We start from the raw sequence: 26,670 nt of genomic DNA on the forward strand, positions 1-26,670 counted from the left end.
TAGCGAAACTCGTAGAAAGATAAGCACTATCTCTGAGTCGTTATTACTTAACAATAAAACCTTCAAATTGATTACCTTTAAATAAGCCAGACAGTCAGTTTGAATTTTTCAGTATGGTTCTATTCGTGACCATCCGAAGGTAGTAAAACGCCCAACAATGTTGTTACGGTTGGCACTAGCCGGTCTGATAATCTCGCTGACAAATGCCGAAAGATTTCCAATTGAAATAAACCAGTTCGATACGACAGCAGAACTAACACCCCGTCAGGATGTCGACGAGAGTTATCGGCTACCAACGGAGACGGTTCCTACGCACTACACCATTGATCTGTGGACATCGGTCCATGATGGCGAACCGGACTTCCGTGGAAGGGTGAAAATCGACTTGAAAGTAGTTGCCACAACCGAGACAATAGTCGTTCATAACCGCGGTTTAACCATTACGTCAGTTTTGTTGCGTCGAGTAGAGGAAGACCTTCTGGTTGACGTGGAAGAACCAACTTGGAGTCCCGATGAGCAGAGAGATTTACTGACCTTCCAGTGTACGTCATCGCTGGAACTGGGTGACTACCAATTATATATTGCTTACACAGGTAGACTTCAGACGTCATCTTCCAGCGGATTTTTCCGTAAGCTCTATCGCGATGAAAATAACGTTCGGAGGTACATAGCCTCCACTCAGTTCGAGCCGACGCATGCCCGAATGGCGTTCCCGTGCTACGACGAGCCGTCGCTGAAAGCCACATTTGCCGTGTCGATTACACACCACAGCAGCTACAATGCGGTATCCAATATGCCGCCTGACGGTGAACCAGAACCGGACATTGAGAATCCTGACTTTGTTACTACCCATTTCGTAACGACACAGATTATGTCCACTTATCTGCTGGCTTTTGCGGTGACCAATTTTGAAACCAGAGAACTTACCAATCAGCAGATTCACGCACGACCGAATGCTATTGAACAGACGGAATTTGCCTTGCAGGTGGGCGTTGATGTTCTGTACGCAATGAATGTGCACACGGACATTTCATACTACAACTACAAACCGAAACTAGCACAGATTGCTGTTCCAGACTGGGGTAGCGGGGCGATGGAGAACTGGGGTTTAGTTACATACGGGTGAGTTGTACCAGGGTGTGAAAGCGATTGGTTTCGACGTCTTAAAATATATCATTTTCTAATTATAGTGAACCGGTGCTTCTGTTCGATCCAGCTGTCAACACGTACCGTAACAAAATCGATATTGTTACGATTATCGCACACGAGTATGCCCATCAGTGGTTCGGGAACTTGGTGACAACCGATTGGTGGCAGTATATTTGGCTGAACGAAGGTTTTGCTACGATGTACGGATACCTCGGGGCAGAGCTAGCGTATCCGGAGGACAACTATCTGCAGCTGTTCCAGATTCACTACATTCATCCGACTCTCCGATCAGATTCGAGCGATTCGACGCGCCCGATGAACTGGAATGCGGCAACACCGGCTGAAATATCAGCTTTATTTGACGGGGTTGCGTACGGAAAAGGTAATTAGTATTCAGTGTTTTAATCATTCTACCTAACCTCTGGTTATTTTCATTAGCTGGTAGTGTTCTCAATATGTTCCGTGTGATTTTGGGTGAGAATAGTTGGAGAGCTGGTTTGAAAAAATATCTACTAAGTCGAGAATGGGCGGCTGCAACTCCGGATGATTTGTACGCTGGACTACAAGCAGCCATTTCCAGCGAAAGCGCGCTACCAGCAGATAGTACTGTGAAAGAAGTTATGGAGACATGGACAACAGCTGCTGGATATCCAGTATTAAACGTTCGACGCAGCTATCAGAGCAAAGATGTGATTATATCGCAGGAACGATTCTATGCCGATAAAGTACTGCCAAATGAACACGTTTGGTACATCCCATATAACGTTGCAAATGAGCGCGATGGTGATTTTGAACTGAACACATTCGACTGGCTAACAACAAAGTCCGGAAAAGTGACGATCGACGTGGAGCCTGAGGAGTGGCTGATCTTCAATCGACAGCAATTCGGATTCTATAGAGTTAACTACGATACTCGAAACTGGCAGTTGCTTACAGATGCATTAGTGGCCTCACCGGCAAGTTTCCATCACCAAAACCGTGCTCAGTTGATCGATGATGCTTTCTATTTGGCACGTGCAGATCTACTAGATTTTGGTGTTGTTCTCGAAATGATGTTCGCACTTCGCAACGACTACGCTTATCTCCCATGGGCTGCCGGAAACAATGTTCTAACCTATCTGTACAACAAGCTGAGAGGAACCGAACATTACATACCGTTTGTGTTCTATGTCAACGAATTGATCGGAGAAATCTACCAAACTCTCGAACTGGTCACTGTAGATGAGAACGAATCATTGGAGGCAAAATACTTGAAGCAAACGATCTCAACATGGGCGTGTAAGATCGGTATGTCTGATTGCCTCTCCCGAACTAAAGAAACATTCCAGGAAGCTGTTCGTGGAAACCTGGTAGTACACCCGGATGTTTCGACGGTTGTCTACTGTTACGGCGCACAGTCGGCAAGCGATGAAGAGTTCAAGTGGTTGTATCAGCGGATGTTCGAATCCAAGAATCCAGCGGAAAGAACCTTACTAATTGATGCAATGGGTTGCTCAGAACAAAACAATCAACTGGAAGCTTTCCTAACGACATCGATCGGATCCGGTGTTGGAGTGGAGGTTAACTACTATGACAGCGAACGTAACCGGGTTGTTCAAGCTGTCTATTCGGCTAGCCGAACTGGTGTAGATGCTCTTATCGATTTCTTAAACGATTGGGACATGGCAGATGATTTCATCTATTGGCTTGAGCAACCGGTGTTTAACAACGCAATAGCAGCGATCGCCTCAAGGAGCAACACACCCGATGAGTTGGTTCGGCTCGAGGAACTGTTCGTAACGGTCCAATCTTTGGCACCGACGGCGGTTGTTGAAGCGGCATTAGCAACCGTACAGGCTAACTTTGACTGGCACGATAGTCTTGAAGGGTTGATTGTGGCTGAGTTTTTTGAGAATTATTTCAATGAAAACGAAGTTTAGGTTACGGCATTGTCTTATCAGATGATAGATTAGATGAAAAAACGCAGACAGAAATTGTCTGGATGGTAGCATTCATTTTTATATGTTCAATAAACTTTACACCTAATCATCGTTGATAATTTTCAATGGTGCAAGCATACTTATTATATTTGAGAAAAAATTTCCAACTGCCCATCGAGCTTAGTAAAAATATTAGGGTAATGTCAGCTCGATATTTCTATGAACATCAACAAATAAATTTCGACATGGCCTTTGCAGAATATTCTGAAAATACAACCAAAAGATTGTAGAATACTTTACTTAGTTTCTCTGTTGTTGATTTCTCGGCAGTTCAATTATAGTGTATAGTATTTCAGTTAAATATGCCAACTTATTCTACACCAGAAATCCATCAAGTTGATAATTAAAATATCCGAGTTGAGTATTGCTGCTTGTAGTCGGAGAGCAACACTCTGGTCCGTATCTGGGTGTTGCGGGTCCCGGGGCAGATATTTTCGTGTGGCCCTCTTTCCTCAAAACATGTAGAGATAAGATAATTACAAATTGAGAAATGACTTCACGCTCCGCTGGAAGGTGCCGAGCAAAAAAAAGTCTCAACTTTGTGGTCCAATCTGTTATGCCTTCCCTTCTGAGCCGAGGGCTCAGGGTATTTGCTCCCCCACTTCTTGAATCCGAGCCTGGCCACCATGCATAGCTCCCACCCGTTGGCCGTTAGGTGAACTAAATTAATATTGAATGGCCCTAATGAAGTCCTTTAGTAAAAATTTAAAAACAAAATATTTTTCTTTTTTTAAGTTATCTATAACACATGATAAAATACTTTACATCATAGGTCACTGATTGTTTTAATGAAGCAAAATCAAGTACTGCATCAAATTTCGAACACTTAAGCTATGACGTAACTTTTTGCACTAAAATTTTGCAATTTGCACTAAAAAATCAACGAGAAATGAAAAAAATCAACGAAAAATGAATTTCGTCGATCTTAAAGGTTTAACATGTTGGTTACTTTATTTTTGTTGCAATTAAGTGCTATTTATATAGATTCAAATATGTTTTGTTTATGGAATTAACGAGAATTCAGAACTCAGCTTTGATTCAAGCTCCGAACACTTTTGCGTAATCGATAAGAGATAGATAGGCAAACCGTCTCAACACTCGTTGTCACTTTTTTCAACGCCTGCTGGTTCCCTAGAAGTGGTCCTACTGTGAAGAGCTATACATCACTGAGTAAAGGACGTTTCAAGGAACGAAATGGTATAAATGGTCGGCGTGCGACCAGACCGAACCAAGCGCCAAAAACATTATTTCGAGTAATCGGCGATCAAAGTTTAACCACCCCGTATATTTCCTGCAGGCTGCTGCAGAGAAATTTTGTTATAATACCATTATAAACTGTTCAAATGATTTCGTTTTTTCATGAAAGATAGATTATCAATTTAAACATCCACTGGTGAGAAAAACTCGATTTAAAAAAAAATGGCGCTTGGTTCGGTCTGGTCGCACGCCGACCAAATAATCATACTTTTGATTACTCTGGCTATAAACATGTGATTTTTATTCCGAAGTGTTCGAAGTTTGAGACTGTTTTAAGTTGAGTCTATAGTTTTTTTTTTTTAAGAAGTTACAAGTCTCCGAAAGGCCTGAGGAGAGTATATTAAAACACATCCCTATACTGGCTAGCTGAGTTCTGTAGTCTTAGAGCTAAGTCGTCGCTCAGTCTACTACCACTGTTAAGGTTTTTATGATAGGCAAACTGAAGTAGTTCTTTGCTAGACGCTGCCTGGCCATGACGTGATTGAAAAAGGCCGGGACTCAGCTAGTGAGAGTGCTTCTTAAGATAAATTTGAGATTAACTAGTCCACATACCTACTTGCTATATTATTCATACATAAACCAGTTCTCGTTGTTCAGATCGTCTCCTTATTGTTGATTTATGAGTATAATATAAAGAATTGCCTTTGAGCAGTTAACAGTTCGACATTGTAATTATTCCTAGGACTAGTGGCAATTCATTGTGCCAAGTGAGAAAAATAGTATCAAACAATTTTTATCGTGTCAATACTCCAACAGTATTTGTAACTAAATATAGTTCTGGTCAATTCCATGTGTTATAAATGTGATAGTAATTCCAAAATGCAAATTAAGTGCGAGTTACCTACGGTGCAATCGCTTTACGACCATTGGTTAGTCATGGGTTGCTACCATTGAAAATTAAATAACTGTTTTTGAATTCGTCTTCCACACAGGAGTAGAAAAGAAGAAATATATGTCGAATGATTTGTCGTATTACTACACATATGCTTTTCCCCCGCAGTGCACCAAGCCTACACTGGAGTTCTGAGAACGTACTGTCCAATCGTAACATCAGTGCTGTAAACGATCCGTTCAACAATCCAAGATGAGCCCATAAAACGAGTGGAATCTTATCAGCTAATAATAAGCCAATAAAAACGCCAATAAATAGACAGGTTCGAGCTGCTCCGATATTTAGTTTGGTTGAATTCGTCGCGAGAAGGTAATAATAGTTCATTACCCGGTGATGATTGTGAAAACGGTGGCAATTTGTATTTTACTAGCACTCGCTGCAGCTGATCGCCCACAATGGCGAAAAGTGGATGGAGATCTTGCTCCAGAGCCAGAAATCGAACTTTTCCAAGCAGTAGATGAGACCTACAAGCTTCCAACGGTATCCGTTCCAACCCATTACAATCTTTTCCTGAAGACGGCTATTCATGAGAACAACCGTGTGTTCAAAGGCACTGTTGAGATCTTTCTGACGCTGATGGAACCATCAGACACCATTACCGTACATAATCGACAGCTGAGCATATGGAAAGTTAACTCTTACACCGTATCCGCAGAGGGAAGAGTAGTGTTCCTGGTTATACCAACTTTTAAAACTGACCCAACGACCGAGCATTTGACTTTAACTTTCGGTGGTGAACTGCCAGTTGGAAACTACATGATTGAGATTGAATTCCAGGGTCAACTTCAAAATAATAACAACATGGGATTCTTCGCTTCGTCCTACGTTGACAACGACGGTAAACGCAACTATGTGGCTTCAACCAAGTTCGAACCAACGCATGCAAGGTCCGCTTTCCCCTGCTACGACGAGCCAAAACTCAAGGCAACTTTCGCACTACAGATCACGCATTTTAGAGACTACGAGGCCATTTCGAATATGCCTGCAAACAATATAGTCCGAGAGGATCCGGACGACCCAAACTACGTTATCACTGTATTCCCGACATCAAAAAAAATGTCCACATATCTGTTAGCTTTTGCAGTAACCAATTTCGCAAGACGTAGCAATGGAATTAGTTCGGTCTACGCACGACCTAACGTCTACGAAGAAACAGAATACCCTCTGCAAACAGGCGTAGATATTTTAAGTGCTCTTTCCGATTACACTGGCGTGTTGTACACGAACTACATGCCCAAGATGGCACAGATCGCCATCCCAGATCGGGGCTCAGGTGCAATGGAGAACTGGGGTCTAGTGGCCTACGGGTAAGTGACTAAGAAAATTGCACAATCATCACAATTTATCGCTCATTTACGACATCCTTGGTAGCGCATTAGATAATAAAAGTCTATGTCCAGTGCATCTAGCAGTAGCAATCTTGTCTCTGTTTCAGCGAACCTGTCTTGTTATTCAATCCAGCGATAAACACTTATCGCAATAAGAAAAGCGTCACCACAATTATTGCGCACGAATTTGCCCATCAATGGTTCGGCAATTTAGTCAGCCCGGACTGGTGGGATCATATATGGCTGAACGAGGGTTTCGCTACCGTTTACGAATACCTGGCAGCGCAGCTGGCTTACCCCGAAGATAACTACTGGGACTTCTGGAATGTTGAAGTCATCCACAATGCCTTTAGTGCCGACGCCCGAGAGAGCGTTCGCCCGATGACGTGGAACGCGGCTACCCCCAGTGAAATTGCTGCACTCTTCGATACCGTGGCGTATGACAAAGGTAGACGAAAGGAGCTACTTTAGTTGATTTTTTCTAATTTAATAATTTTTGTTCCAGCTGGTAGTGTACTGAATATGTTCCGAGTTGTTTTTCAAGATGACAACTGGAGAGAAGGTTTGCTGGTGTATCTTCTAAATAGAGAACTAGATACTGCGGTAGCTGATGATTTGTCCGCAGCACTGCAACAGGTGTTGAACGGGAAGAACATTCTGCCAGCTGATCTAACGGTAAAGCAAGCGATGGATTCATGGACGACTGAGCCCGGTTTTCCAATTCTAAACGTTCGTCGAGATTATAAGAATGGCCAACTTTATATATCTCAGGAGAGGTTTTACAGCGATCGGCGACTTCCAGGAGATCACGTTTACCACATACCGTACAACTATGCGATACAGTCAAAGCCAGACTTCACGGCACTTACCTTCGACTGGCTATCGTCAACTACGGCCAAACTAACCACCGACGCAGCCGCTAACGAATGGGTCATCTTCAATAAACAGCAAACCAGCTACTACCGGGTGAATTACGATTCCGAAAACTGGAAACTGATCATCAACTCGCTACTACAAGACCCTTCCACTATACACGTTCAGAACCGTGCTCAGCTGATTAACGATGCGTACAATTTGGCCCGTGCAGATCGCATAGACATGGCAGTAGCACTGGAACTGATGACCTACCTCAAAAAGGAGTACGCCTACCCGCCATGGGCGGCCGCCGGTACGGTGCTAACATATTTCAACAACAAACTGCGTGGAACGGAACAGTACTCCAAATTCATTGCCTACGTTCAAGAGCTTGTGCTGCCAATCTACGTAAACCTACCGGTTGACAGCGTGTCCGAGAACGAAACCCTACTCGGAAAATACTTGCGACAAATCATCACGACCTGGGCTTGCCGTATTGGTCACGAGGACTGCCTAGTGCGTATGAAAGCTGCATTAGAACGAGCGGTTCAGAGTAACACACCTGTGCATCCGGATATTGCTAACGTCGTGTATTGCTACGGTCTGCACGAAACGGCCGGAACAGAGTTCGTTTGGTTGTACGAAAAGATGCTTGCGTCCAAGAATCAGGCCGAGCGAGCGCTCCTGATCGATTCGTTAGCGTGCTCGCAGAACAAGGAACATCTTAAAGATTTCCTGATGACATCGATCGGTTCCGGAGCAACGTTCAACTATCTGGAAACGGAACGTACGCGTATTATTAGCTCTGTCTACAGTGCCAGCCGGGTGGGAGTCGATGCGCTGATCGACTTCCTTTCGAATGATAACATCATCGACGAAATAATCTCTCGCTTGGGAAAGAGTGTGGTGGAAAATGCCGTTGTCAACATCGCGTCCCGTACTAACAACAACGAAGAGCTAGCACTGCTTAATGATTTGTTGAAAAAACTGGAGAACAAAATTAGCAGCAGCACGATCGCTTCCGTCGCATCAATCCACTTCAACAACGTGGGCTGGTTCAACTCCTTGGAAGGATTGATCGCTGAAGAGTTTTTCGAAAAATACACGTCAATATAGATAGGGTTAAAATGAAATATCGTTTTTTTTTCTATAATAAAAATTTATTGTTCTGCTAAGAATGCACAAACGTAAGCGCTAGTCTTAACTAAATCAATGCATTGTTTCTATGTGTCCTGGATCTTCTTTTCATTAACTAATAATAATCTTGAGTGTGCTTAATTCGAAGAGACAAAAAACAAACAAAAAATCATAGCATTTCCGAACGTTACTAGCATTAGGTTTGGCAATTTCTTACAGCGCGTTCTCACTTGTAGCGATTCCTCCCAAATACCGAATTTTTGGCCTACAACAGGCAAATCGTACTACCCACAAATAGTCGGATTCCAAATCCTTAGAGATCATGCTCAGATCGGTTTCTGCTGCTGTAGCTGTCATTTTCCGTGCTGAATACTTAGTTTTGTTTTTTATGACTGTGCATCAGATAGAGGAGCAAACTTTGCGTTGTAGAAAATTTTTGTCCACCTGTTCTGTTCTATGATAACGATATTGATACTTGTTGATAATTACATCAATTCAGCGATGAGTTAAGTTATGATGTTCAGCTGCCTAATAGTGGTGATGGTGGTAGTAGGTAAGCTAAGCTAGCAGAAATAGTGAGTGTCGGTAGGTTTGTTTACAGACAGAGTTTGCCAACAGTTTTGGAGCAGTTAGAAACGCACGTCTTATTCTATACCATGAGCAAATATCATGACCAGTCCCGGTTCCACCATCACATCCTCGGACATGTGCGTATTGTCACAGTGCAGTACAAGCACAGCTTGTTTTCCTAAAACGAAACAGAAGGTGATGGGTGAGATCAGTTTACTGTTTCTGTTCGGCATTACCCCAATTTAAACAAGGTTATTTTCAAATCAAAACTTGCAGAGTGAAAGGTCTTATCACTTAGATTTGGAAAAAAATCACAATCCTACAACTTTACTGAAGGCATGTTTCACTGATTTTGTGGCCAAAACAGCCTAAGCAACTAACAACTAAATATTTAAAAATTTTCTTTTTGTTGAAACAAGGATCATTGTACAGTTCGCTATTAACTGCACAACAATTTTAGCAAAAAAATTTACGGTAAACCATTTTGAAAACGAAAATCTTCCGGTTTCGATTGTGTTTTCCGATATTCATTTTCAAACGAGTATCAAATCTCATTTATGACTTGATAATGAGGATTTAATTTAGATAAGTCAGTAGGGTGCCAACCAAAATGGTTATTTTGAGAAACCCTATACAAAATGTTCACCTGCCCGAAAAAACACCCTGTGCAAAATTTCAGCTCAATCGGAGCTAAATTGGGGTGGCGCAGAGCGACTGAATTTTGACCTTTGAAAATCCAAAAACTAAGGTGAAACGGGGCGTGGTCGCGATCAACTCGAATTTTGCAATCTAATTTTCTCTTGATTTATGAAGACTACTTACATGAAACTTTTATTAATTGTTTTCACAACTGTTGCATGCCTGAAGTAGCAATATGAGTGCTGTTTATTTAGTGGAAGCCGATTTTTTTACGCTCAAACTACAAAAGTAAAAAAAAACTCTAACCTCAAAATTGTATAGGAACAGACCACAATCCCGTTTCACCTTAACCCAACGGAGTAGGGTGCATGAAATTTCGGTTTTCGAAATTTGTTTTTGGTGCCAGATAAAAATGCAAGGACCGTTGAGATCTGATATCATTTGAAGAAAAAAAATCATGATTTTGGTGATTTCTCGAATTTCTCAGGGTCAAACTTCAATCGCTTTGCGCCACCCCGTTTTAGTTAAGTCCGATCGAGGTAAAATTTTGCACAGGGTGTTTTTTTGGGCAGGTTTTTAATTTTCTGGTTTCTTTTCCCCGATACAACGGGTGACAACTAAAAACATGGAATTTTTTTCTGCAGCTGTCAAAAAAGGTGGAGAAACTTAAAGAAAAACTGATTTATTTCTCATGAAGATACATTCATTGTGAACTAATAAAAAATATTGAACATTTGAAAAAGGTCCGTTACTGGCTTCCCGTCGAAGTTTTCTTATGATGCCAAAACAAGAGCGTATTTATTTTGATTGATAGCCAAACCACTAGGATTGAATCATAATTTGACAAAAAAGAAAAAAATTAAAGGGTGTGTGCTTGAGTGCTTAAACCTCAAAAACTTCTTCACATACCCGGTGCTCTCAAAAAATCGCAAGAAAAAGCTTTTCAAGAATCATTAATGACTTGGTCCGTTATGACTGAACAATTGAACAAATAATTTTAGTCCATTGATCGTCGAACAGTCAAAAAGTTTTCAATCTATATGGTCAGCTTCTGCGACATCAACAATTATTGAAAATAGTTTGAATAAACTTCAAACTGTGTTTGTTTCAACAAATCAATGGTAAGAGCGGATTTTAATGGAACAAAATATGGATAATTCACTCAATTAAGTTATTCGTAATCATCCACTTTCTCTGCAACTTTGGCCAGAATTACCATAGAATTGATAACAGACTGGATGGTTTTTCCTCGTGTTTTGGTTCCGGAATTTCTGTCACGTTTGGATGTAAAGCTTCAAGGACAGCTTCATGAAAAGTTGGCACAGGTTCCTCATTATTGTTTGGAAAATAAAATTGAATAGATATTGACAACATGCTTTACAAACTTAAATATCAATCGAGTAAGATTCTTTTTGTATTAATATGAAAGGTCTTCTCCAAACAATCGCTTGAGTTGCCTTAAGCTTCGTAATTTCATTACGGACATAAATGTAATTAGCTTGCATAAAACAGTAACAAACATACACTTACCACTTATTTCAACCTCCTGAGGATATAATTCATTGGTAATATCATCAAGTTTCAAGTCAGTATTACTACTGTAACTTGAACTTCTTTCTGAAATTGTGAAATGTTGTGTCACCCACACAAATGACTAACGCTTCTCATTTACGTGTTCAATCAGAGTGGACCATGTACCTTTTTCTCATTTACTGGTAAAGTATACTTTTTGACTAACGGGCAAAGAAGCATTCCGATAAGTTGCCTGATAATGTTAAAATTCATTTATGTTGACTTTAAACCGATGCTGTAAATTCCGAAAATTTCAACTTTTTTCTGCTTAACACATGGTTCACTTTGTCTGCACACTATAAGGCATAATATCAGGTCATGTTAGTGACAGCAATAAACGGTCCAAAAACACATTCAAAACCACGGCAGTGCGTGAAACTTTACAGATTCCGATGGGGGTGAGTGGAAGAGTTCTCTGATACAAAGAAATCCGGAAAAACGCTTGAAAATTCTTCAGTTCGTTCGCTTTTATCAATACCTGACCGAAGGCAGTCTCCTTGAAAATAAACACTTGGTCCATTCTGACTGAACACTGTAATTGCCTTTCATTGGTCATGCAGACAAAAATCAAGCTGTTATTTCTGCTGTTTTGGAGATAAATAAAATCTGATTGTTGTGTGATGTAGCTTAAGAAAATCTTTATCCAATACAATCGTTAACTCGTTTTTTCCAATTTTGCGACTTGGGGCGGTCTGACTTAACACCGACCATATATGCAAAGGATTTCAAGTCGACTGTATTTACACAGATATGAGCAAGGCATTTGATGCGGTTAAAACGGACAGCATTCTTCGATCGATTAGTGACTTCGGCATTGGCGGTCCACTCTACAATTGGTTGCAAACATATTTGGTGGGAAGAGTTGAGTATGTTAAAATAAAGGGACACGTTTCTGCTTCGTTCACTGAGAATTCGGGAGTACCTCAAGGAAGCCACTTAGGACCACTGTTATTCGTACTCGTGTTGAACAAGCTTCCAGACAAATTGACTAATGCCATGATTCTAATTTATGCAGATGATGTGAAAATTTTCGTGCCCGTCAAACAAATGACGATTGTCTTAAATTACAACTGGACTACAAAGTTTTGGACAATTCTGTTCGGATAGTGGTCTAAACGTTAACGCTGAAAAATGTTCAGTTATGACATTTTCTCGTAAAATATCTCCTATCGAGTATAAATATCATTTCAATGGAACTAAGTTACCACGTAAAGCAAAAGTTCGCGACCTAGGCGTTACATTTGACCGACAACATATTGACAATGTAGTTAAAGACAGCTTGAAATTGTTTTTTCTTGTGAGACGGTACGGACGGGACCTCAAAGACCCTTATTCTATATTAGCCATTTACAAAGCGCGCTTTTAAAGTCTCATTTTCTGACTGTAATGTGCCCTAGGTCACCGGATGTAGGAAATATTCCTGAATTCCGGTAGGAATGGCAAACCTGCTAATGTTGGGCTGGATTTGGTAAGAGGTTGTCTGACAAAAATAGATTGTATAACAATTTTTCAAAAACTATTCCCCAGAAAATATAGGCCGAAGCTTTTTCCCCAGAAAACAAAATCCCAGAATGTACCACATACCAGAAAACTGCTACCCAGAATGTACTAATCCCCAGAAAGTTATTATCCGAAATGAACCAATGCCCAGAAAATGCCGTTTCCCAGAAAACTATCATCCTGAAACGAAGCAATATACTCATTTTTTAACATGGAAAATCTGTTAAAGCTAAGTTTTCTGAAATGTATAACATATGTGCTTAATCATAAAAAACTGAAAATCGAGCTGAAAAGCTGGAAAGTTTTGTGTTAACGATTCTATCATTTGAATCAACTTATTGTCAACCAATACATTTGTTCTTTCATGGAGTAAACAAGTAAGCGCTCGACACCAGGTCCTAGTCATAAAATCAGAAAACTTGTAGTAATCGTTTTTGGCTGAAGGAACATCACATGTCGACCACAAAAACACAGGAACGAATTGATTTCTGAGGCTCCTTGACCAAAAATCAAAAGTTTCAATGATTGGTACCTTCTTGTCTTAATTCCATTATTCTAGTTCACATGGGGGAGCAGCCCCTTGCAGGACATGCAACATCCACTAGTGTATTTGAGCATACGTTTGCATTGGCGTGCACTGGGGCACGCAAACTCTCAACAGCTTGTACCGAATTCGTAGCAAGTCTCCAAGGTTTAGAACCTCTAGTCGATGTATTAGGTAAATGTAGGTAAGGAAAGCCGGCAAATTAGATCCGTAATTTCGAGATAAGGATTGGCTCTGAAGACTGGGAAGACTCGAGCAACGGAGCAGCCGGATCCCGGGTCTGCGCACGCTCTCGCTCTGAGCGGGTGTCGCGTCGTGGGCCAAACGCAAGGATTTTCAAAGAAAAAAAAAGTTACTAGCTTACGCCCACTTGGTTCCTTGATGCAGATCAGGCGTCGTTGCGATAAAGTTGTCAATATAGATATCAAATTCAAAGTTTAAAGTAATCTTTGAATTTTAACATTAGTTATTACAAATATTTAATAGTTGTTTTTTTTTTTTACATAACAGTTTTCGTTAGTTAAAAACGTCAAATAATTTAGAATGATAACAATAATAACTGAATACTAATGTTTTTTTTCTGGTTACGGTGATTCTGAAGAATAGTTTTCTGGACATTAGTGCTTTCTGGGGAACGGTTTTCTGGGAACTAGTACTTTCGGGGATTTAGAATTCTGGTAACTAGTATATTCTGGGATTTGGTATTCTGGAGAATGGTTCATTCTGCGAAAAATCCTTCGACACTGGAGAATGGTTTTTAGGAAAAGTCGGACAACGGATAAAAATGCTTATTGGCATCACGAACATAGATGGAAAACCATTCCTGAAGCGAATGGTTCATCATGATCAGGAACCGGCCAAGAACTCGTTCGAGCCCGGATGCCCCGAAGGAACCTGCAGTAAGAACATCTACATTTTTGCATCAAAATATAGCGTTCCTTACCCTATAATTATATAATAATTCCCATGTGCGAACTACGCCCATTTCAAAATCTAGTTAGGCATTCCGTTGATTTGATAGAACCAACGGGCTAACGAAAAATTAGGTACATTGCATTTATAAGGAAGACGCAAAATGTTACCGGGGTGCGTTGCTGCAACTATTTTTTTCTGTAAGAGTATGAACGGCAACCATATTATGCACCAGCCTGTTTTACTTTAAACATTCATTTTCAACCAATCAACTTCAAAGCAAGTACTAGTAATTCAAGAGCACTCATTTACGCAAGCTTTCTACTGAATCAGTTCCTTGTTTCGCTTTACTGGTGTCTGGGGACACCAGTACATGATTGCATGTTGTCTGGCGGACAATAAATTTCAGAAATGTAGGCTGCATGACTCGTGTAAATACGCTTTTGATGCGCTTTAGTGAGTGTTGGATATGACTGACAGTAGAAAACACCTGATGCCTTAAGGAGTTCACTCGAGGTATGCAGTTTTTTTGGGATTTCCACTTCGATTTGCTGTTCCTTAGAGAATGCTCAAAAATAACAACGATTGGGATCATAATATTAGCACTTTCAAACGTTCTATTTTGACGAACTTGAAATTGGTGCTTTGAAACCTAAACCCATACTTAAAGCACTATTGTAGGCATCCTTTCCACATACAGCTGATAACCAGCTAGTTCACTAGATTATTCCATAATTTGAAATTACATGCTTGAGGTTCGACTATTTGTAGCTTTTTTACAAACATTCCAGCAATTCATCGCCAAAAATGCATGGATGCAATTTCCACGTCCCACAAAACCTTATACTTACCAGGAATCCGTCGACACACGTAGTTTTCGTATATCCTACGGTTATTCTGGCGGGTTTCCAATGAACTCAATCCTCGGGGCCACCTCCGTTCGTGACAGTTTTCCATCAAGTCGTCGAGGATGTGTGGTGGACAGCCCGATTCCGAGAGGGCCCGTTTGATCATCAACTAAAAACAAAAAATAAAATAAAATATCACTGCGATTGTTACCCAAGGCATGTTCGAACCTGCAGTGCATCGTCCGGTGTGGATATCATCCCGCCCCACCGTGTGACGCGTGCCCTCGCTAGTCCGTTACACCACCGGGTCACCTCGTCCCGTTCCATCTGATCGGCGATAGCTCGCATCGCGGGATTCGACACGCGCATCGCCCTCATAAAATCCTTCACCAGGTTCAATTCTCGCTTCAGTTCGTTTATCACCAGATTTTGATCGTTGATTTCGTTCTTCAGTTCACTCATCTTCTGCTGCTGGTTGTGCACGAGCGACCGGAGCTCCCGGAAGCAATTGTGGTCCTTGTATTCATCTTTTGGAATCACAAAACCACAGCCTTTCTCACAGGGCAGAGGACGTTTGGGATTGTGCTCGCACTCCTCGATGTGAGTGGCCAGCGTGTCCAGCTTAAGCACTAACGTGCAACCGTACATAGCATTCTCACAGCTGATATTCAGGCGGGACAGTAAGTTCCTTAGTATTCGTGGCACTGCGCGCAGGTTACTGTTGGTTATGGGATTCCGATCCACCGGGCAGGTAGGTTGTCGCGATAGCCACTCGGTTATGCACGCTCGACAGAACGCGTGCTCACATGCCACTGCCTGAAAGGTAAGGATAAATTAAAAGGTTCGTTCAATAGATTTCAGTTCGCGTTTATGGTGTGTATTAGAAAATCTTTGTCAAGAGCACCGAAATCTGTACCTACGCACAAAAAATTACCACTTCAATTTCCTGTTTCTATTTTCTAACAACACTTTTACGGCAGTGCTAACGTGATCAACTGTATCTCTATGCCGATGTACCATTTCGCCACTGTTTCGCCCAATGGAGGAGGTTTCTAATGACTGGACGGAAATTTGTACCGCACTCAACCGGTAACAGTTCTTCTACCGCGTGAAGCACACGACGAACGACGAGAGCTTCATCATATGTAATGCCGCACAACCCGAAGCGGTGAACGAAATCGAAAGTAAGCATTTCCAAAATTGATTAGTTTAATTGGCGATTGGTTGAACATTCGCCAAACGGAGGCAGCGTTAATTTTCCATTTTTTTTAGCTTCAGTTTTGTGTAAGCTAAAAGAAGGAAATGCGGAGAAAATTTGCCAATTTGGTTATTCCCGCACTGTCGGTTAGTTTTGTGCACTTTTCTTACGTTTATTAGGTTATTTCGCGTTCAAAGCAAGAAAGTCCATTCTGTGCCTAACACGCATCAGTACTGGACGTGTTTGGTGATCGGTCCGATAGAGTATAAAACAAAAGACGTGTGAACAAGTGTTGGCATTGTTTGCCTGGTCGAGTGAAATAAATCCGGGTTCAAGGTCGTTCCTTTGTGCAACTGTTTCGCATCGTGACTGCCAGCTGGTGCGTAAGCCGATTTGGCTGCTGGCTGGATTGTGCTACAGCAGTGGACGAGACACAAAAGAGGAAAAAGAAGAAGCCATCAGTGTCAGCGAGTCGTATCGCTGTGTGGAGTGATCTCACACCTGGCTCGCTGCTGGTGGCTGTTTGGTGCTGCTGTATTGGTGCTGCTGGCTGTAACGGCTGCTACTTCGAACGATCGGACAACCAACCTTACTGGAAGGGAGAAATAAAAAGGTACGTGTTCTTGTCAGCGCTAGTGCGCTAAACATAGCGCGATGGATGTAGATCCCTCGCCTCCCGCGCCACCATCCCCGAACCCCTCTGACCCTGACCCTTCTGTTACCCCCTCCCCTGTTCATTCTTCAGTCCCCCCTCGCCCCAGGCTTTACCCAGACGGAGCCCAGGGCAGCTATACTGTTTATTCTCGGCCAAAGGCAGGACCGAAATCGAAAAAGTTGAACCTCTTGCAGATTTCTAAAGACCTGACGAAGGAGTACAAGGGCGTGACCGAAATTTCCAAGGTCCGGCCTAACAAGCTCCGTGTCGTGGTCGGTAACCTGAAAGAGGCCAACGATATAGCTTGCTCTGAGCTCTTCACACGCGAGTATCGCGTTTACATTCCCGCACGAGACGTGGAGATCGACGGTGTCATAACCGACTCGAGTCTGTCCGTCGAGTGTATACTGCAAAGTGCCAAAGGGTGCTTTAAGAACAAAACGTGTCCCGAAGTAAAGGTGCTCGACTGCAAGCAATTGCGGTCAGCATCGATCATCGGTGGCAAAACAGTATACACTCCGTCAGACTCGTTTCGAGTTACGTTCGCCGGGTCTGCACTACCAAGCCACGTCTCGATCCACCGGGTTCGTCTCCCTGTGAGGCTCTACGTGCCCCGCGTCATGAACTGCCTGAATTGCAAGCAGTTAGGCCATACAGCCGCCTACTGCTGCAATAAGGCACGTTGTGGCAAGTGTGGGGAGTCTCATGCGGAAGATTCTTGCAGTGTTAACGCTGAAAAGTGTATTCACTGCGGAGAAAATCTGCATGAGCTCTCGACATGTGCGGTGTACATGCAGCGCAGGGATAAAATAAAACGGTCTCTCAAAGAGCGTTCAAAGCGTTCCTACGCTGACATGCTGAAGAAGACCGTTACCACTTCTCCCGTTACTTCGAACCCCTTCGATCTGTTGCCCTCTGAAGAAACCGATTCTGACGATTCACCAGCGGGAGCATCTTACGCCAATCCTGGGGAGTCTAGAAAGAGGAAAAATATTTCCTCTCCTAAACTTCCCAGAAAAGGTCCTAAGATTTCTCAAAGTGAAATGAAAGATACAAACAAACCAAACAGTGCTGCGGAAAAACCGAAGCAAACTCCTCCTGGGCTGGCAAATTTAAAGTCCCAGAAGGAGTTCCCAGCACTGCCAGGAACATCTAAAACCCCAGTTGCTCCTTTTACACTCCCAGTTGATGAAACAAACTCTGGATTAGTGAAATTTTCTGACATTGTGGACTGGATTTTTGAAACTTTCAATGTACCCGATCCAATTAAAATTTTTCTTACAGCATTCCTCCCAACAGTTAGATCATTTTTGAAGCAGTTGACTGCCCAATGGCCTCTCCTTGCAGCGATTGTATCCTTCGATGCCTAATTCAACTGCGTATATGAAGGATTCTATCTCTGTCTTACAGTGGAATTGTAGAAGTATTTTACCAAAAATTGATTCGTTTAAAGTTTTGATAAATAAAAACAAATGCGATGCATTTTCCCTTTGTGAAACTTGGCTTACTTCAAATATTGATCTCAACTTCCATGATTTTAATATTATTCGCCTTGATCGAGACACCCCATATGGAGGAGTACTTTTAGGGATTAAAAAGTGCTATTCTTTCTATCGTATTAACCTCCCCTCGATTCCAGGCATCGAAGTTGTCGCATGTCAAATGACAATACAAGGTAAAGAGCTTTGTATTGCCTCAATATATATTCCTCCCAGAGCACAGGTTGGGCAACGGCTGCTCTTTGATTTAATAGAACTTCTTCCCTCGCCACGTTTGATTTTGGGAGACTTCAACTCTCATGGCGTGGCTTGGGGTTCCCCATACAATGATAACCGCTCCTCTTTAATCTATAACCTTTGCGATGACTTCGACATGACTATTTTAAACAACGGTGAAATGACACGTATCCCGAAACCTCCAGCGCGCCCAAGCGCTTTGGATCTATCCTTATGTTCGACGTCGCTACGGTTGGATTGCACATGGAAGGTAATCCTCGATCCTCACGGTAGCGACCATCTGCCTATTCTTATTTCAATTACTAACGGGTCAACTCGCATGCGACCAATTGACATTCCGTATGACCTCACACGAAATGTCGATTGGAAGTTATACGAGGAAATGATTTCAAAAGCGGTCGAGTCGATTCAACATCATTCACCACTTGAAGAATACAACCTCCTCGCGGGCTTGATTCTCGACGCCGCGTTGCAAGCCCAAACGAAGAAATATCCCGGCGTAACGATCAAAGAACGGCCTCCCACTCCGTGGTGGGACCAAGAGTGCTCCGATGTCTACACGCAAAGATCCGACGCGTTTAAGGCCTACCAGACGGGAGGTATACCTGGCGACTATTTACGGTATTCGGAGCTTGATACCAAGCTTAAAAGCTTGGCTAAAGCAAAGAAACGTGGATATTGGCGTCGGTTCGTGAACGAGACGTCGAGGGAGACATCGATGAGCACTCTTTGGAACACAGCCCGAAGAATGCGGAATCGCGTAACGGTCAACGAAAGCGAGGAGTCTTCAAGTAGGTGGATATTTGATTTTGCCAGGAAAGTATGTCCGGACTCTGTTCCTGAGCAAAATATTGTTCGCGATGCGTCTCCGGGCCACGACGCGATAGAATCACCTTTTACGATGGCAGAACTTTCAGTTGCCCTCCTGTCCTGTAACAATAACGCGCCTGGATTAGATAGAATCAAATTCAACTTGTTGAAGAATCTACCCGGCAATGCCAAGAGGCGCTTGTTGAACTTGTTCAATAAGTTCCTGGAGCAAAACATTGTACCGCAGGATTGGAGGCAAGTGAAGGTGATCGCCATCCAAAAACCAGGGAAACCAGCTTCTAATCACAACTCTTATAGGCCGATTGCAATGCTATCCTGTATCCGGAAATTGATGGAAAAAATGATACTCCGTCGTTTAGACCACTGGGTCGAATCAAATGGTCTACTATCAGAAACTCAATTTGGCTTCCGCCGTGCCAAAGGGACGAATGATTGTCTTGCGTTGCTTTCAACAGATATTCAGCTGGCGTATGCTCGTAAAGAACAAATGGCGTCTGCGTTCTTGGACATTAAGGGGGCTTTTGATTCCGTTTCTATTGACATTCTTTCGGGTAAACTTCACCGACAAGGATTTTCTCCAATTTTGAACAATTTTTTGCACAATTTGTTGTCCGAAAAGCACATGCATTTTACGCATGGCGATTTGGCAACTTTTCGCATTAGCTACATGGGTCTTCCCCAGGGCTCATGTTTAAGCCCCCTTCTTTACAACTTTTATGTAAATGACATCGACGAATGTCTGGCAAATTCATGCACGATAAGACAACTTGCAGACGACAGTGTAATCTCTGTTACAGGAGCCAAAGCTGCCGATTTGCAAGGACCATTGCAAGATACCTTGGACAATTTGTCTGCTTGGGCTTTACAGCTAGGTATCGAATTCTCTCCGGAGAAGACTGAGATAGTAGTTTTTTCTAGGAAGCATGAACCTGCTCAGCTTCAAACACAATTAATGGGTAAAACGATTTCTCAGGTTTTGGTACACAAATATCTTGGTGTCTGGTTCGACTCTAAAGGCACCTGGGGTTGTCACGTGAGGTATCTGATGAAAAAATGTCAACAAAGAGTGAATTTTCTTCGTACAATAACCGGACAATGGTGGGGAGCCCATCCAGGAGACCTTATAAGGCTTTACCAAACAACGATATTGTCTGTTATTGAATACGGGTGTTTCTGCTTCCGCTCCGCAGCAAACACACATTTGATCAAACTGGAGCGAATACAATATCGTTGTTTGCGTATCGCCTTAGGTTGCATGCAGTCGACCCATACGATGAGTTTGGAGGTTTTAGCTGGAGTACTACCATTGAAAAACCGCTTCTGGAGCCTGTCTTCTCGTATTCTAATCAAATGTGAGGTCTTGAACCGTCCCGTGATTGAAAATTTTGAAAGGTTAATCGAACTTAATTCTCAAACCCGTTTTATGACATTGTATTTCAATCACATGTCCCAAAATATTAACCCTTCTTCGAATATTCCAAATCGTGTCGACTTATCAAATACTTCTGATTCTACTGTGTTTTTCGATACATCCATGATAGAAGAAACTCGTGGAATCCCGGATCATTTACGCGTGCAGCAGATCCCTAAAATTTTTTCCAATAAATATCGAAACATCAACTGCGACAATATGTACTACACTGACGGATCACTTCTTGATGGGTCCACTGGCTTCGGTATCTTCAATAACAATTTAACCGTCTCCCATAAGCTCGATAATCCTGCTTCTGTTTACGTCGCAGAATTAGCTGCAATTCAGTACACCCTAGGGATTATCGAAAAAATGCCCACGGACCATTATTTCATCTTTACGGACAGTCTCAGTTCCATTGAGGCTCTCCGATCGATGAAAGATGTTAAGCACTCTCCGTATTTCCTGGGGAAAATACGGGAACATCTGAGTGCTTTATCCGAAAAATCTACTCAGATTACCTTAGCGTGGGTCCCTTCTCACTGCTCGATACCGGGTAATGAGAAAGCGGACTCTTTGGCTAAGGTGGGCGCAACAAACGGTGATATTTATGAAAGACCAATTGCCTTTAATGAATTTTTCGCACTTGTACGTCAGAATACGATCATCAGTTGGCAAAATGCTTGGACCAGAGGGGAATTGGGAAGGTGGTTACATTCCATAATCCCCAAAGTATCGACGAACCCGTGGTTCAAGGGGTTGGATGTAGGTCGGGATTTCATTTGCGTGATGTCCCGGCTTATGTCCAATCACTATAGATTTGACGCGCTCCTCCGTCGTGTTGGGCTCGGGGAAAGTGGTATCTGTGCCTGTGGTGAAGGTTATCACGACATAGAGCATGTGGTTTGGTCATGCCCTGTACACCGTGACGCCAGGTCTAAATTAATAGCTTCCCTGCAGGCCGAGGGTAGACAGCCGGCTGTTCCTGTTCGTGATGTCTTGGCGAGCCGTGACCTATCCTACATGTCCCTTATATACGTTTTCCTGAAATCCATCCACGCCCCAGTCTAGTCCCGTTCCCCTCCGTCTACACCCAACAAAACGACAAGAACACGTTTGAACCTTAAGCACAAAACCAGCAACCAGACCCCGCACAACAGAACCAGGACCCAAGGACTACGAGCCTCTGTCCCAACTCACGACATCGTGGCTCAGCAGAACGAATCCATACATGCCATTCGACGATTATCAGACGACCATTGAACAACAAAACACTGATTGGAAATCCCATGCTAGTTTTAAGTTAGACTTAATTTCAGCTCGTAGTCGGCAGCGAGGATAAAAAATTTGCTTTAGTTTTTAAGTCAACAGATATAATTGGCGCCGTTAAACATTAAATTGTATTTGTGCCGTGTCAAATAAATGTTATGTGAAGAAAAAAAAAAAAAAAAAGCAAGAAAGTACTATCCTAAACTACATGGTCATCTTTTGGTTTATGTTATGTACCTCCTTCCCTGACTAATTGTGTTTTTAATCAACTCCAATTTAAGATTTTGCTCTTTAAGAAACCGTTGTTTAAAACTTGATCTTAAAATACTTATCCTTAGCATAGTTTTAACATCATAAGATTTATGAAAATCGAGCGATTGCCTTACTTATAACTTGATGTTTTATGCTTATTTTTATTTTTTATATTTTTTGTGTATGATTTTCCCTAAAGTCTGCTGCAACTTGCTTACAACCACTGCAAGTAGTGTAGCGTGTACTCGAAATTTTACCTTTGAAAAAATGCTACGTTCTTCATACAACCTTGTATAAATCATATAAATTTTAGGCTAGTGGAGTCTGATTGACTCGGTATATAGCGAAAAAATTCTCATGCCAACATCGTGAGTTCGTAAGAAAATTCTGAAAATTTTTCCTGATCTATAACACTTGATATCACTTCATTGATTTATATAATCTTAGTTAAACGAAAACAAATCGCAAAAAATGTCATGTGTCCCTTAATTGTCACTATCATTCTTCTTTAAAGGATTTTTATGGTCTTTTGGCAAACCACGTGGTTTGCGAATGAACTCATATAGGGGATAAAAATATCCGTATTTAAAAACTTATTTTCAACGAGCACATTAAAAGTATACAAGCCAAGTGCATCAAATATACGAGATGTTTATATCCTCTCATTGACAGGAATTCTAAACTTTGTTTAAAGAACAAACTTTTGATTTACAAACAAATTTTAAGATCAGCAATGCTTTATGCTGTACCGATCTGGTCAAGTTGCTGTTCAACAAGGAAGAAAACGCTCCAAAGGATTCAGAAAAATTCTGAAAATGATTTTGAAGCGTCCTCCTTGGTTTGGTACACTCGAATTACATAGACTTACTGGTGTTGAACCATTAGAAGCTATGTCAAATAAAATCATTAACAATTTTCGACAAAAATCGTTGCAATCCTCAATTGCTACGATAAGCTCTCTTCATAACCAATAAGTTAGCAATTAAGTTAGTTGTAAGTTTACTTCTCCTTTTCTGACAAGTAGGTTTAAATCCCTACGAATGATAAGTCCTAATTGCGAAAGCAAACAAATCCTCGCGATTAAAATTACAAATTTCTAACAGTGTCGAGAAGTCACCATTTGTGATTGGACACACATACTCACTATTTACTAATATTTATCATAAATACTTAAGCTACTAACAAATCCCCCCTTAAAAAAAAATATCCGTATTTGATACGAATACGTTTTTTTCCGAGCTTGAAGATTATTTCAGACTATCGCGTGAGTGGTAGAACAAAAATGTAACAAAACGATATAGCTTTGGTACTATATTCTTCTGTTTCTTCCCAATAGAAACTTTAAATAAGTAATTGTTTTATTCGCACCAAAAAATGGTTTTAAACATATTAGACTTAACACGCTTATCGAACCAATTCTGTTGGTCGATAAGATTAAAGTCTTATGCGTACCGTGCTGACGTGAAAACTCGCGCACCTGGCTTTGCTTTGTCCGACAAAGATTCTCCAACACCGATAAGCGAAGTGACCATCACCGCTGCAAAAGTGGAGAGGAGAAAGTAACAAACTCACCTGCAATGGCTCCTCTAGTACACCGGAACAGATCGGACAGATCAGTTCCTCGTCAACATCTCCCTGGAAGCGTGTCAGATCGTAGCCCATATCCTTTCTTTCGCAGCGACTGCTGCTACTGCTAGGGCAACCGCTCTTTAATTCGGCCCAAGTCGCGGCGTCCCCCAGCTACTTTCCACTCACGGTTTATTCCACCCCAATTGACCCTTCCCGGTTACACACTTCTCTTTCACTGGTCGACGACTTCCACAATTAGTTTTGCTTCAATATTTATTACACTTCAGCTTATCGTCCAGGGCTCAATCAGTCTGTTTGCCGCTACTACTGTTGCCACTGATGATTATGCACTCTTTCGCTCTTTGCCACCAACACACTGGGCAACGTAAAAAATGGAGAAACCCGTAAGCATATCAATTCTTGCGAAAAAGAAGGACCATCCAACCAACGCAAACCAAACGTGAAGCAAGAATGTGGAAAGGCTCCTGTCGACATCAACTGCTGCGTTAGCGCCCCTTAGGCTTCGTTAAAGGAAAAGTTCAAGACCCCATCGGCATCGGTTTACCGGCCCGGCAGGTACTAAAGTGCAACCGACCATGGACAACGGAGCCTTCCGCGATCCGATCCACCTCTGAACGCTCCGCTTGTACAAGCCTACTCCCGAAGCTGGACCTTGTTAAGTCCCGTTCTCATCTCATCATCAGTTCTGCACTGCGATATGTATACGCTTAGCGCTGCTGCTGCTCCGGGAAGCTCTTTTTCTGCCACTGCCCACTGCTTTTATTATGCTTTATTATTATACTTATATTTAGCAATTTCGTTTAATGTGATTAAAACACTTTGTTGGTTTTTTTTTGCTTGCTGTATTACGGTAGTGGTAGTGCAAGCAGCACGGAGGGAAGTGAGTTGAAATAATTGCGATGTACATTCAGTAAATCGAACATTTTGTGAGCAACATTTTGAGAAACAGTATTCTCATCGATATGTAATAACTACATGAAAAGGTGTTTTTTCCTGTACAAAACTAAACCACTGCGACCATGGGTAATAGATCTACTGTGGTATGCTCCACCTTATTCTAGGTGCCTTTTGTTTTGCGTATCACTACACTGTTGATTTAGGTTTCAATTCAGATCTCGTATTTTCTTCCAAACTTTAAAAGAGCATAAGAATCGGAAATACCCAGTCTCCCTCACGTTTGATGCTATATGGTTATTGCTATAAATAATAAAGTATAGGAAAATGTGGCCGATTGGTTTAAAAGAAAATGGAACATCTATATTTGAGCTTTTATAATCTTGCATCTCAGCAATGTTAAGAAGTAATGACCCTGGAAAAAGATATCCCCCAACAAAAAATGTCAACACAAACGTTATTTGACACGAATAAAACTTGCCAAAAAATTAAATGTTTGAGCGTCAAAATTCATTATAGGCCAGTTACTAATGAATACGATTTAGTATGTCTAAGAGAAATTGTGTTAATTGAGATAATTTTCAATACCATTCTCTCGGTGCTAACCCACATCCCAACATCTATGCACACACAATTTTGCAGCTTTGACTCCTCCGGCCATCCGTGGCAAGCCAGGCAAATGCGAGCACAAACGCAGGCCAGCAGGCAGAATGGACGGCTGGAACCGGAGCGCGAACGGGGTGAGTTGGGTTGGTTTCGCTACACGATACTCCTTTTCGTTTTTACCTCAAACCTACATCCGTCAATCTGCTATCCGCGAACACGGCGAACAACACAAAAGAGCATCAGCGCCGATAAATACACACACATTCGCAGTGGCCAAACGGGTAGCTCTTTCGCCACATATAACCCCTTCCTGTTGCTTTGCCTTCCCTGCGCGATCTCAACGAGATCTCGAGGTGCGGACGGACACTACAAAGCTGAAAAACTGGTTACACAATTTAGAGTTTTAGTTGTCCTTTTTTGCAGGTTGCGCTTTCCTTCTTCCTCGTTTTTTGTTGGTGGTTGGTCCCTTCTTTGATTCAGTGTTTAAAAAAGCGGCCTAGTTTAATTTGGAAGTTCCTTTCTCTTGGCCTTCAGATCTTTTTTTGATTGTCCCTCGAGTTCAATTGATTACTCATTATTCTTTCGACTAAAATCAAGACCTTTATGTTTAGGAACATCTGTCTTCAATTGTATCCAGTTTTCACTCCTAAATACACTATCCAGGTCTATAACCCTGTTGCATTTGAGCTTTTTTTTCTTCGCCACAATATTCACAATTTAGTTGGCACTTTCACAACAGGTTCTACGCAAAACAAAACTCCTTTCCGGTGTTCACTATTGTTTGCCATTCATACGGGCAAAACACTTTCAAAATTACCGTAAATCGCTCGAAGAAAAACACTGTTCTCACGCCGTTTTTCGGTGCAAACTTTTCACAAACACGACCAGCACGCAACATCAGCCATCGAGCTAAGCTGGCTTAAACACACAGTTTCGACACGAATCCATCCGCAGCAGCGTAAAGAAAAAACTGAGATCTTCACTCCCTGGCATCAACTACTTGCCGATGCAGCGCATGAAAAATAGCGTAAAACCAACAACAAAAG

The 26,670-nt window shown here is 41.9% G+C and overlaps 3 protein-coding genes across 4 annotated transcripts in view; 1 reads left to right on the forward strand and 2 right to left on the reverse strand.

Moving 5' to 3' along the window:
* Positions 1-26,670, reverse strand: part of LOC129727337 (40S ribosomal protein S12, mitochondrial) — a 90,174-nt gene that overhangs the window by 59,656 nt on the left and 3,848 nt on the right. The gene's annotated exons all lie outside the window — the stretch shown is intronic.
* Positions 124-8,676, forward strand: LOC129732954 (uncharacterized). Its single transcript, XM_055694432.1, has 6 exons — positions 124-1,122; positions 1,191-1,531; positions 1,588-3,062; positions 5,584-6,584; positions 6,713-7,053; positions 7,111-8,676. The coding sequence occupies exons 1-6, from the start codon at positions 158-160 to the stop codon at positions 8,574-8,576; spliced, it is 5,589 nt and encodes a 1,862-aa protein (XP_055550407.1). The 5' UTR covers positions 124-157; the 3' UTR covers positions 8,577-8,676.
* Positions 8,610-26,670, reverse strand: LOC129727336 (E3 ubiquitin-protein ligase NRDP1). Of its 2 annotated transcripts, none has more exons than XM_055685077.1 (5): positions 26,442-26,670; positions 24,107-24,479; positions 15,411-15,998; positions 15,186-15,351; positions 8,610-9,345 (listed from the first exon to the last, which is right to left on the reverse strand). In XM_055685077.1, the coding sequence occupies exons 2-5, from the start codon at positions 24,194-24,196 to the stop codon at positions 9,242-9,244; spliced, it is 948 nt and encodes a 315-aa protein (XP_055541052.1). In that variant the 5' UTR covers positions 24,197-24,479; positions 26,442-26,670; the 3' UTR covers positions 8,610-9,241. The 2 variants fall into 2 exon arrangements, with proteins under 2 accessions (XP_055541052.1, XP_055541053.1); XM_055685078.1 differs by having other exon boundaries at positions 26,224-26,448.

The sequence above is a fragment of the Wyeomyia smithii genome, chromosome 3 (assembly GCF_029784165.1).
Source record: "Wyeomyia smithii strain HCP4-BCI-WySm-NY-G18 chromosome 3, ASM2978416v1, whole genome shotgun sequence".
Taxonomy (NCBI): Eukaryota; Metazoa; Arthropoda; class Insecta; order Diptera; family Culicidae; genus Wyeomyia; species Wyeomyia smithii.

Coding starts and splice junctions, on each gene's coding strand:
- LOC129727336 (XM_055685077.1), bottom strand. CDS start 24,196: ATGGGCTACGATCTGACACGCTTCCAGGGAGATGTTGACGAGGAACTG. Junction 15,999..24,106: donor TACTAGAGGAGCCATTGCAG/GTGAGTTTGTTA, acceptor CTTACCTTTCAG/GCAGTGGCATGTGAGCACGC. Junction 9,346..15,185: donor CGTGTGTCGACGGATTCCTG/GTAAGTATAAGG, acceptor GTTTCGTTTTAG/GAAAACAAGCTGTGCTTGTA.
- LOC129732954 (XM_055694432.1), top strand. CDS start 158: ATGTTGTTACGGTTGGCACTAGCCGGTCTGATAATCTCGCTGACAAAT. Junction 3,063..5,583: donor ATTATTTCAATGAAAACGAA/GTTTAGGTTACG, acceptor ATTCGTCGCGAG/AAGGTAATAATAGTTCATTA. Junction 7,054..7,110: donor TACCGTGGCGTATGACAAAG/GTAGACGAAAGG, acceptor TTTTTGTTCCAG/CTGGTAGTGTACTGAATATG.